The sequence below is a fragment of the Crocuta crocuta genome, unplaced genomic scaffold, assembly GCF_008692635.1.
Source record: "Crocuta crocuta isolate KB4526 unplaced genomic scaffold, BGI_CrCroc_1.0 scaffold160, whole genome shotgun sequence".
NCBI classification, from domain to species: Eukaryota; Metazoa; Chordata; class Mammalia; order Carnivora; family Hyaenidae; genus Crocuta; species Crocuta crocuta.
In genome coordinates, this window is record NW_027527591.1 from 3,102,886 (window position 1) to 3,116,178 (window position 13,293).

General features: G+C 34.7%; 1 protein-coding gene across 2 annotated transcripts in view; it reads left to right on the plus strand.

Annotated features, from left to right (window-relative positions):
- Nucleotides 1–13,293, plus strand: part of KANSL1L (KAT8 regulatory NSL complex subunit 1 like) — a 124,544-nt gene that overhangs the window by 16,185 nt on the left and 95,066 nt on the right. For both annotated transcript variants that reach the window (XM_077771000.1, XM_077771007.1), the window contains exon 2: nucleotides 5,681–5,822. In XM_077771000.1, coding sequence (XP_077627126.1) covers nucleotides 5,681–5,822 — 142 coding nt within the window. The remainder of the gene's footprint in view (nucleotides 1–5,680; nucleotides 5,823–13,293) is intronic.

Consider the following 13,293-nt stretch of genomic DNA (forward strand, 5'->3'; position numbering starts at 1 on the left):
ATTTTTTTTTTTTTGCTAGTTGTTGAAAAGCAGCTAGTAGGCTTTTGTATTCTTTAAGGCCCTATATTATGGATTAGTTAAAATTCCACTTATTTCCTTTTTTTGTATGTCCCTAGTTGTCAATATTTGATGTTATGAAAGGGTTTTTAAAACATAGTTAAATATACCATTGTCTTTCCCATTTGCCAGGTTGCCTTTTTGGTTTTGTTGATGGTTTCCTTTGTTATGCAAAAGTTTTCAGTTTGGTATAGTACCAACACTCTATATTTGCTTTTGTCACCTTTGCCTGAGGAGACATATCCAGAAAAGTGTTGTTAAGATCAGTAACCAAGAGATGTTTTCTCTTAGGAGTTTTATGAATTCCAGTCTTACATTTAGGTTTTTTGAATTCATTTTGAGTTTCTTTGTGTGTATGGTATAAGAAAATGGCTATCTAATTTCCTCGATACCATTTATTGAAAAGACTATCTTTTACCAATTGTATAGTCTTGCCTCTGTTGTCAGAGATTAATTGATCATATAAGCGTGGGTTTATTTATGGACTCTGTTTTGTTTTGTTGATCCATATGTTTTTGTGCCAGAACCATACCGTTTTGCTCTCTATTGCTTTGTAGTATAGCTTGAAATCTGGTATTGTAATCCTCTAGCCTTGTTCTTGGTTTTCAGGATTACCCATTTCTTATTTTTATGAACAGTTTTATTGGAACACCATCACACCCATTCATTTTTGGCTGCACATATGCTATAATGGCAGAGTTGAGTAGTTATTAAAGAGACCACATGGCCTACAAAGACTAAAATATTTACTGTCTGTCTCCTTATAGGAAATGTTTGCCAAACCGTGATCTAAAGGAATCAAATTCCAGGGAAAGATAAGCTCTTCCTGGGTGAGCAAACACCAGTATAGAAGTTTGCCCTAATTTAATATATTTTTCCCAGGACAAACCTTATTTTTCTTAGGATTGGCACTTTTCACAATTGGATCTTCTTTTTTGATTTTTTATCATAGTTTTTATCATTGTTATCAGTAAGCTAACAAAATCTTTATGTTAAAACAGAAGTAACATAAGTCTCTCTTTTAATCTTCGTATTGTAAGATGTAATATTAGAAAGCTCTGTCTTATTCTGGGAACTACACTTCAAGGTCAGAACAGGTATGTAAGTTCATGATGTCAACAAGAAGTTAGTATCAAGAGAAATTGTACTCAAAACCACTTGATCTAAGTAGCTTGCATTTATTTTATTCAGCAAGTTAAGTGGTGACTGCAAATAAGCAAGGTTGGGGACTGACGGACTAGGCTACCTTCCTGGGGACTGACTAGCTTCACTCACTCCTCTGGTGGTCTCCACTCACAGATGTCTTTGCCCTGATTGTCACTGGAAGTAGGAGCCCCACCTTATAATCAGCATGTGGTGGTCTGTGATTTGTTCAACTCAGTGCAGGGAGTCAGTGTTCTTAGTGGTCTGGCAGGACAGGTTTATATGCTGATTGGGAAGAGTAGACACTTGGTATGCACATATTCTTCCTGGTTTTTGTTGCAGCAGCTGTGTTTTCACTACTTACGTTCTAAGTTTTAGCTGTTAAATCATTGGTCGTATGAGTTGTTTACATAAGACATGTCTTGATTTTGAGATATAACAGGTGTTAATCTACTTTGAGTGAAATAGCCATGTGCTTATCTGTAACATGTTTACAACCATAATTACTTTTTGGACAGAAATGCTTTTAAACAAGGGAACATTTTTGGTGGTAAAGCTTGTTTACCATTTTTAACCATAGCAAACAGATTTTATTCAGTCCTATTAAAATAGAGGATGAGGTATCTATTTCCATAATGTGCATCTAAACCCATGGATCTTTGTATTATTTCAATGTGGTTATCTGTGATCAGTCATCACATAAGCTGATAATCTCATACTTAATTCTAGTTCACTTGAAATTTGCCATAAATCGTATCCCCCATTTTGACTACTGGCATAAACTTTTGGATAAATTATTGTGTTTTTTTCTATAGAACTTGATTGACTTTCAAAAAAAAAGGATAAGTTATCTTTTACAGAAAATTCATTTCACATATTACAAATCCCAGGAGTATTCAGTTTACTTAAACTTGATCTGATATTACTATTTTTTATGTGTTCGTATAATTTAATATAGTCTCTGAACACGAACATAATTTTTTAATGTTTATTTTTGAAAGAGAGAGAGAGAGAGCATTCAAAAGTTGGAGGGGCAGAGAGAGAGGGGGACAGAACATCTGAAGAACATAATTTTTATAAACAATTTCACTATCAGAATGTTTTTACTGAAAGTACAGTAACATGAATTCCATAGATATATGTTTTTCTTTTTTAGCTAATCATGAGTTTGACAACCAAGCAAAATTGTGTGTTATAAGGAAATTTCCAACTGGAACTAAATTTAATGAAGGATCGTCTTTGATTTCCCCATGCTTATTCCCAAACCATACTTCTGCAAGTCCTTTCGACTTTAAAATGAACCTTGAACCCATCCTCCTATCTTCATCTCTTCTTTATCTTCCATTCCCTTCTTAGTTCATGCCATTTTCATTTTTTATTCAGTATTTTAGTCGGCATAAGCTCTAGAGTAACCTATGTGGGTGTGATCCTCCCACATCTTATAGCTATACTGTCTGCGATAGTGGATTTGAAGGTCGTCTGTTGGACTAGAAATGACTATATCACTTTTGCTCGCACCCCATTGGTCAAAACTAGTTACATGGCTCCAACCTAAGTGCAGTATTTGGAGATCAGTTATCCATACCACACACAGATTACTACAGTTGCATCTAATTGATTTCTTCATGACCTCTCATACTCCACTATCATGCTTTCTCTACCTAGTAGCCAGAGTGCTTAGGGGAAGAAAATATTTGTTACTGCCTTGCTAATAACTTCCTTTTTTCATAAAATTCAACACTTTACAATTACCTGTACAATTGCTACATGCCATGGCCCTTGCTTTTCTCACTAATTTTGTGATTGGCAATTAGTTATTAAGTATTATCTATGAATAATATTCATATCTATTTACATTTTTTACGTTTTAACAGTTTTTATTTAAAGTTGTATGTAAGATTGCTTTATTTCTGTATCTTCTCAATTGCTGCTTCTTTATAATTTGCCCTTTTTGTTTCCTACTTGGCGAGATTTGGCTTTATGTTCGAGGATTTTTTTTTTTTTTGTGGTCTTTGTCCACTTTTAGTGTAGTGATAACCACCTTGCTAGGATGATGTTCACATGGAAAGATATGCCATTTGCCTTCTCTCACTGTACTCACTCAATGTAGATGATGTATTTCTTCCTGTAAACCTGGACTACTTTGCCAATTTGCTGACCTTTGTAATATCCTCGCACAACCTATATACTTCGATATATAGGGGGTCGATCTCATGACCCAAGATCAAACATCACATGATCCTCCAACTGAACCAGCCAGGTGCCCCTCTATATTAATATTATATTGAGTAGACATTCTTTTATTATTTTCATAATTAGGAAAATATGATTTTAAAGGGTGTCATTTACAGAAGCAAAATAATGACTACAAACTTTATAAATAATCATACCAAGAGAATTCCTAGCTTATATGAAGTTCTCTTCAATCATATTGTATGCAGTTAGAATCTTAACAAAAATAGCTCATTAGGAACATTGATTTAATGTAAAATCCTGTTATAGTGAAAATATTCTGTGTAGTAAAATTATAATAATTGTATTGCTTCTCTGACAACAAATGATATATTTTTAAGTTATTTTTTGTTTTTAGTTTATTTATTTATTTTGAGAGAGACTGAGAGTGAGCGGGGGGGGGAGGGGCAGAGGGAGAGGGAGAGAAAGAATCCCAAGCAGACTCTGCGTTGTTCGCAAGGAACCCAGTGCCGGGCCCAAACTCATCAACTGTGAGATTATGACCTGAGCTGAAACCAATAGTTAGACACCTAACCAACTGAGCCATCTAGGTGCCCCTTTTTAAAAGTTTTTATTTAAATTCCAGTTAGTTTCCATACAGTGTAATATTAGTTTCAGATATACAGTTTAGTGATTTAGCACTTACATATAACATGCTCATCACAACAAAAAATCTCTTATTTATTTAATATTATTTTTATTATTATTTTTAAATAATCTCCACGCTCACCATGGGGCTCAAACTCACAACACTGAGATCAAGAGTAGCATATTTTACCAACCAACCAAGCCAGCCAGGTGCCCCAACAAATGATCTTTATTAGAAATATTTACTCTGGTTAAAGTTTCTATGGAAGATATTCAATTCAATTAAGGTTAAGTATGTAAAAATTAATAAACTTTATTTTCTTAGAGCAGTTTTAGGTTCACAGCAAATTCGAGCAGAAAATATAGATAGTTCCCATATACACCCTGTCCCTACACTGATAGAACCTCCCCCAACTATCAATACACTGCAAATAAGAGTAGTTCATTTGTAACAGTCTATGAACCTACATGAACAAATTGTTATCAGTTAATTCTCTACTTTATGTTAGGCTTCACTCTTAGTGTTGTACATTCTGTGAATTTTGACTGTAAATGTAATTTTTAAACAATTTTTCATAAAGTTTGTATTCTGCCATTATTATTGCATTTCATTTATATCTTCAATTTCTGTCATGTTTTCCTTCGCAATCTGAAACTCCTAATTCTAAGTAATCGCAAATAATTGTTTTCTAGTTGGAATATTTTCATAAAGGTAATTAATTGTAATCACACAAACTATGGATTAGGTCATTGTCCTTGCTAAATGGTAGAGGAGCTAAGGTTCAACCTTTATTTTCAAGTATGCCTGAAGGAAAGTCTTTATATAAATTCTTTTTTGAAAAATGCTTATGTATTTATTTTTGAGAGCGAGAGGGAGTGAGGGAGGAGGAGAGAGAAAGGGAAGAGAGAATTCCAAGCAGAATCCACACTTCCAGCTTAGAGACTGATGCAGGACTCAAGCACAACCTGAGCTGAAACCAAGAGTTGGACGCTTAACTGACTGAGCCACCCAAGCGCCCCTTTTATATAAACTCTTTATTATCTTTGGTCTCTGGGAATCAGGTTTTAACATGTTAACCTTAATAAACATCTCAGGACCTATATATTTGATAGGCTTATTGGAAGGGCAAGCCAAAAATTGGTAATTTTTGACAATATATTTAAATTGAGTTTAGGTATTTAACTAACAGTGACTACTGTTTTAGCAAATGGAAATTGCGTATAATAAAACTGAGTACTGTGGTTGGTTACATTTGTTACATAGATTTAGATCTAGCACAGTTCAAATGACTGTACTTCCAGTACTTCTGCTTACATATAAAAGCTTCATGTAAGTTTTTATGTGTTGTTAGTATCATTCCTGTTTCCTTTCTTTTGCTGGCCCACTCTGATTTCAGCCCTTGTGCGTTAATGAAGTGTTAAGTAGCAGAAGAGATCTTCTTATTACTGGATATGTAATAATAGAAGCAAGCATTTGTTGGGATAGAAAGATAAGGAAGTTAAAGCTTTTTCTTTGATAAGTTGATATGTGATTCTTGCATGTAATTAGATATTTTATAAAGAAATTTGGGATTATATGACAGGAGTCAAGGAATTTATTTAGTCTGTTAAAATTTGATTGCCTTTGTGCGTTGACTAACAGTGTTTGTCTTATTCACAGTAACTGTAGTACTGAATGGAAGTGGCTTGTAGACAGAGCAAGAGTTGGCAGCCGATGGACATGGCTTCAAGCCCAGATCTCAGAGCTAGAATACAAAATCCAACAACTAACGGATGTTCACAGGCAGATTCGTGCCTCCAAGGTATTGCCTGTATTCTTGTATTTTTAAAAATATTATTACTGTTTTAGTTTCTCATCTTTCAACACAAAGTAATTGTTACAAGGCTTTATAAAAATGCAGTTAATATTAACATTTTTGATATATCAGTTGCTATAAGGTGAAGCTATTACTATGCCTTTTTATTTATTGTGATGATTTCATCATACTTGAGCAGTTCAGCTACTTAGTGATACTTGTTCAGTTGCGGTACTTTTATAGTCCTTCCTGATCCCATTCTCTTTCCCCATGCCACTGTAGCCAATATTTTGACTCCAACATGTTTTGTAATTTATTATTTCTGTGTATGTTTTTATACTATTGGCACATAGATGTCTGTCTACAACTATTTATTTTTCCATGTTTAAAAAATTTTTAATTTACTTTTTAAGAATTTTGTTTATTTATGAGAGAGAGAAAGAGCGCGCGAGTGCACAAGCAGGGGAGGGGCAGAGAGAGAGGGAGACACAGAATCCGAAGCATGTTCCAGGCTCTGAGCTGTCAGCAAAGAGCCCAACAAAGGGCTCCAACTCATGAACCACAAGATCATGACCTGAGCCTAAGTCAGACGCTTAACTGACTGAGCCACCCAGGCACCCCATATTTTTCCATTTTTAAAGTCTATATAAATGACATATAGGGGTGCCTTGGTGGCTCAGTCGGTTAAGCATCCGACTTTGGCTCAGGTCGTGATCTCACGGTTCGTGGGTTCGAGCCCCATATCAGGCTCTGTGCTGACGGTTAGCTCAGAGTCTGGAATCTGTTTCGGATTCCGTGTCTCTCTCTCTCTGACCCTCCCCTGCTCATGCAGTCTCTCTCTCTCTCTCAGAAATAAATAAAACATTAAAAAAATATTTTTAAAAATGATATATGTACTACAAACTCTTTTGTGATCTGCTTGTTTTTGCTCAGCACAAATTTTATACATTTTATAGATCCTGTATGTTATTTAATTGTATGAATGGCATGGACTTGTATGAATACAATGGAATGTTTTATCTCTTCTATTTTCTATTGATAGACATACACATTATTTAGTTTTATGCCAGTAAAAACAATACTGTAATGACTATCTTCTATGTGGGGGGTGTGTGTGTGTGTGTGTGTGTGTGTGTGTGTGTGTGTGTGTGAACAAAAAAGAGTTCTTGGTATATGCCTGAAAGTGGAAATACTGGATCTTAGGCCTGGCAATCTTCAGCTTTCCTATACTTACTGATGTGATTGGGTAATTAATTTTCCCAGTGACAGTGCATGAGACCTCCTGTTTCTTCACATTCTTGCCAACATTTGGTAATTTTTGACCTCTGAATTTTTCCAGTGTAATTAATATGAAATTTTATTACCGCATTAATCTAATTGTTCCTTAGTATAGAAAATTTGGCCTCAGTATAATTGACTATCAAATGTTTTTTGTCTAAGATTTAATTATTTTTTGTATTCACTTTTTTGGGGGGATGGGTGATAGAGGTGTGTGTTTGTGAATTATTTTTAAATTTTGGAGACTATTTGTGGTCAGTTATAAATATTACAAATTTTTCATGTTGTAGCATTTTTTTCATTATTTTAATTTATATAATAGAAAAGAATTCATGTTCTTTATGTGTTCATTATAGAATGTTTATTAAATTGACTTTATATATCTGCCATATCTTTATACCTCTAGATCTTTCCATTAATGATACATATTTGTTAAAATATTTCATTGTGAATTTTTCAGTTTCGTCTGGTAATTGTTTTTGCTTCTTACATTTTGAAGTAATGCTGCTTGGTAGATATAGATTTTTGATAATTCTAGGTGTTTCTTTTTATAAACTATAAATAGCTAGATTAAAAAATTGACTCTGGGAGTGCCTGAGTGGCTCAGTCGGTTAAGTGGCCAACTTTGCCTTAGTTCGTAATCTCACGGTTCATGAGTTTGAACCCAGAGTTGGGCTCTGTGCTGACATCTCAGAGCCTGAAGCCTGCTTTGGATTCTGTGTCTTCCTTTCTCTCTGCCCCTCCCCAGCTCACACTCAGACTGTCTGTCTCTCTCAAAAATAAATAAATCCTTAAAAAAATTAAAACCAAAACAAAACAAACTACTCTGATTGGCTTTTATTTTTTATTTACACTTATTCTCCTCTCTTTGTATTTAGGATTTTTTTTTTTTAAGTTTATTTACACTGAGAGAAAGAGAGCCCATGAGAGCATGTGTGCCAGGTGGGAAAGGGCAGAGAGAGAGGGGACAGAGAATCCTAAGCAGGCTCTGCACTGTCAGCTGTCAGCACGAGCCCTACTAAGGGCTTGAACCCACGAACTGGGAGATCCTGACCTAAACTGAAATCAAGAGTTGGGCTCTCAACTGACTTAGCTACCAAGGTTCAAGACACCTCGTGTCTTGTTTTTTTACCTCTCTTGTTGGATTGGTAGAATTTGCTTCATTCCTTTCTTTTCTGTCTGCTGGTTTAGAAGCTATTCAGTATAGTTTTATTCTTTGTCATTACTCTTAATTTTTAACATCCTTCTTTTTTTTTTTTTTTAAATATTTTTATTTCTAGGAGAGAGAGAGAGAGACAGCATAAGCAGGGGAGGGTCAGAGAGAGAGGGAGACACAGACTCTGAAATAAGCTCCAGGCTCTGAGCTGGCAGTCAGCACAGAGCCCGATGCGGGGCTTGAACCCACGAACCACGAGATCATGACCTAAGTGAAAGTCGGACGCTCAACTGACTAAGCCACCCAGGCACCCCTAACATCCTTCTTAACTATAAATAATCCTAACAATGACTAAAAGTTCTTGGTATCCATATTTTCACTTAAAACGTGGATTCTAATGTATTATTTAACTACTCATTGCGTATATCTACTCCAATATAGTTGATTTTTTTACAGTCAGTAATTAATTATATTTCTAACTAATTTTATTAAAATATGCTTACTTTTCTTTTTGTTGTACCTATAAAGCTCATTTATAGATTAAGCTGCAGTAGCAAAGAAACTCAGAAATATTGCAGCTTTATAAAGGTACATAACACTTCAAAAATGAGGGAGTGAATACAGGCTGATGGAGCAGCTTGGTCTTTTCTATCTTGCTGCTCTGCTATCCTCTAGAGTAATGTTTTTTTTTTCCTTAATGTTCTTTTATTTATTTTTGAGAGAGAGAGAGAGAGAGAGCGAATGAGCATGAGCAGGGGAGGGTCAGAGAGAGAGGGAGATACAGAATCTGAAACAAGCTCCAGGCTCTGAGCAAGCTATCAGCACAAAGCCCGATGCTGGGCTCGAACCCACGAACCATGAGATCATGATCTGAGCTGAAGTCGGACGCTTAACCAGCTGAGCCACCCAGGAGCCCTTTCTCTAAAGTAATGTTGACTGCACTGTTAAACAGGGCTGTGGTCATCTCCTCATTCTGGCCCATGAGAAGTGAGAATTAAGTTGGAGGTGACTTGGAAATTGCACTACTTTGTCTCACATTCATTGGCCTAGATTTAGGCACATGGCTGCAGCTAGACATATATAGCAGGGAAAGGTAAACAGCACATTGTTACAACAAGAAGTTGTAGGCATGGCTAAAAATCCAGTAGGAGTGGAGTTTTGTTTTAAAAAGAAGAGGAAATTTGATACAGATTGTTCTAGTCTCTGCTACATTACCTTTTCTCTCAGTTTACATTTTGCTGAGATACATTCTATGATGGTTTCTGTCTCAAAATGCCTTTATTTTACCCTCACTCTTCAATGATACTTTAGATTGATACAACATTCTTTTTTTTTTTAATATTTTTTTAAAATTTATTTCTAGGAGAGAGAGAGAGAGACAGCATGAGCAGGGGAGGATCAGAGAGAGAGGGAGATACAGACTCTGAAACAGGCTGCAGGCTCTGAGCTGGCAGTCAGCACAGAGCCCGACGCGGGGCTCAAACCCACGTACTGCGAGATCATGACCTAAGCGAAAGTCGGACGCTTAACCGACTAAGCCACCCAGGCGCCCCTAAATTGATACAAAATTCTAATTTAATGGTTCTTTTCCCTTAGCCCTTTAAAGATCCTATTTCATAGTTTTCTTTAATACTGATGAGCAGTCGATCTGGTAACTTAATTTTTTTTTTATTTGATGTTCTACATGTTTTTACTAATAGGTGCCTATTATGGATTTATTTTTATTTTGTTTATCTGTTCTCAGAAGACACATTTTTAGCAATTCACTCAGTTTTGACAAATAGATAATTGTATAACCATCACCATTATCTCTCCCCCATTAGTTGTGGGAGAAAAATGCTTATTTTACAGAAAAGTTGATAAAAATAAGCTTTCTCACACATTGACTTTAAAGTTCTATCAGATAACTCATGTTGAGATAATCCTGAAAGAGTTGGAAGTATGAGTTATTAGAAAAGTCAGGTTTATAAGAAGATACATATTTGGAGTTATTTCAGTAGAAATGGCAGTTAAAGTTATTATATTGTATCAGTTTTTATTTTTTGTTTTTTTAAATTCTATTTTAAATTATTTTTTAATGTTTATTTTTGAGAAAGAGAGAGAGAACAAGTGAGGGAGGGGGAGAGGGAGATGGGGGAAGAGGATCCAAAGCAGGCTCTGCGTTGACAGCAGAGAACCTGATGTGGGGCTTGAACCCAAGAACCATGAGAGCATGAGCTGAGCCAAAGTTGGATGCTTAACAGACTGAGCCACCCAGGTGTACCTGTATCAGTTTTTAAATAAAATTCATTCACCTCTCCATCCTGTCATTTGTTTCTGCCTGCTTTCTGCCTTAATTCTTTCCTATCTTTCCTTTCACATACACTTATTAGCATAGTGTGTGCATAAGGTATATAGTGGTGAACACAACCCACAGATTTCTTAAGTTTTTAGGGTTTAAGTCAAATGGGGGTGAAATTATGCAAATGATTACACAAATAAATGTTAATTCCAACCAGAGGAAATTTAACATGAGATTTTCCTAGCTTAAAGACATATTTTTCCCTCAAAATTAGAGGCTTTTGCTTGGAACCCAAAGTATATCTTCCCATTGAAGCAATAATATGAAGAGTTTTCATACAGTCCCATCAAGTAGTATTTAATTTAAATATTGCTAAATATCTTCTTTGTAACTTTGTTTTTATGGGAAACTATATTCTACATAGTGAAATTGTGGACATAATGGAGATAATATTTAAGGTTGATGGTGATTAGTCTGAAAAGAAAAAGCTGAGAAGAAAAGGAATTAGAGTTCTTAACCACATGTTTACTCATGTGGTTAGCCCAACACTACCGGGGGTCTGCATGTAAATAAAGATTAGTAAGTTTTAGGTACTATAATGAGTTTATATTCTGGTAGAGGAGAGAGACCATATAAATATTTAATTGCAATATAAGGTAATATGTGCACTGATACAGTTTTTAATAAGGCATAAAAGTGCCATAGTGGGAATACATAAGTCTTATTTTAGGGGTTAGCAGGTCAGGGAAAACATCAGCAAAGAGGTGATGCCTCAGTATGGTTTTGGAGGATAAATAATAGTCTGCTTGAACCAATGGAACTGGAAAAAGGCATTCCTTAAAAGTTAGATGGCACAAGACAACATATGTTTTAGAATTTACAAAACAGAATGGTAATTCAAAGGAGCAGAAAGTATAAGTTGTGCAAGGATGGGAGAGGAAGCTAGGAATGAATGAATGAATGTTATTTAATGACTTGTATAATTTGTTGGTGATTGTCTATAGGAAGGTGGATAGGAGAATAGACATTAAACCCTTAAGCTTATTGGTTCTGTTTGTTGGATTTGAGAGAACTGTATTCAAGAATTGTTTCCTGGTGGAAGTCATTACGTTTCTTATTTTTAACTGTCTTCACTGAAGCCTTCAGTTATTTCCCACTTCTTTTAGATTACCATATAATTTATCCTCTGATCATTTTCTTTAAAGGAGATAATATCACAAGCATTTTTACAGTAAATAGAGTTCTCAGAACAAGTCAAGTTTAAAACAATTTGGAAATTTCCAAGAAAGTGGATTCCTAGTAAAATTGATGAGTAAGTTTTATACTTGAATCTACATAGTGTGGTTCATATTTTATGACTTGAGAAGGGTATTTTAATATTCTCTGTGTTCTAAACGGCGCTATATTCTTGTTTAAACATTTTTAAAACTTTGATTATATCATCTATTGGGATAAATTATTTTTAGGAAAGAAATCTAAACTTCCCACTAATTATATTTTTCTTAGATCAGGCTAGATGTGTTTCTGGCCCTTTGTTTTCTTAAAGATCACATTATGTTTACTTTATGGAAAAGTTATTATAATATTTCTTTATTTTAATAGTTTCTTCTTACATTTTTTGGGAATTAATCAAGGTGTTTAGTTGCCTATTTATGTGTAGCATAGTGGAACTATTATTCTGAATAGAGAAAACCGCTCTTTCTTTGCTTCTCAGGCTTCTTGAGTTACTATAATTAAAAAATTGAGAAGCATGTGGTTAAGTTATCTTGAACGAACTTTCTATTTAACTTATCTTGAAAGTTAAAAAAAAAACTTTCTTAGTTAAATTAGAGATAAGGGGAAGGGAAAGAGATCTAGAGATGTTCTTTTGTAAATATCCTGTTTAAATAAGTGCTAGTTGATAACACTGGTCAGGAAACACTGAGTAGATCTACTAGTAGATCTAAACATTTTAGGCCTTTAAGCTGTCATATCCCCCTTCTTTAACACACTTGGGTAGTCTAACTTTTGCTTAAAATCTTAGAAGAAAGCACATGTTAGCAACATTCCTTCCTTGTTCTTCCAACACTTTGTCAACACATTACAACTTTCATCTTTCTCCTTACATATTTGCTTCAGCTTTCATTAAGATAGTTGCTTCTCATCACTTTCAGAAAAACATTAAAATAATTTTTCTTGATTGAGAAGCTGGTTATCCTGTATTAAATGTTTTCTCTTTTAGATTTTGTTTGTTACCTATATTTTAAATTGTAATTTTGTGTATTTAAAATTCTTCACTTAAAATTTTTAAAAAAACTTAGCCTGGTGACTTTATGTAAATACTCATGATGTTGTTGAAGCAATGGTTTTTTTCACTAAACCTAGGAGCTGGGTACAGAGCTCTTTAGTGTTTGTATTGGGAATAGTTGTCTTGTCTGGAGCAGTTGACTTGCTTTCACCTGATGCTAAAGTTTTTATGGGTCTCAGTTATTGCAATTCATCTTACTAAAACATTTTCATATTTTTATTATGTACCTTGTTTTCTCTATTAGGTTAGACTGTTCATTTCTGAGGTTTTTTTTTTAAAAATTCAGCTTTATTCAGGTATGATTGACAAATAAAATTTTAAGGTATTTAAGTGTACATCATGGTGACCCAACACACATGTATTCTTTTCTTGATTTTTAAGAACTGAAACTATATCTGTAATGTCTTCAAGGGATTTAATCTTCTTCCCTTTTTACTCTATTCTCAGCCATTGTGACAGCTTTGTCCAGGGCAAC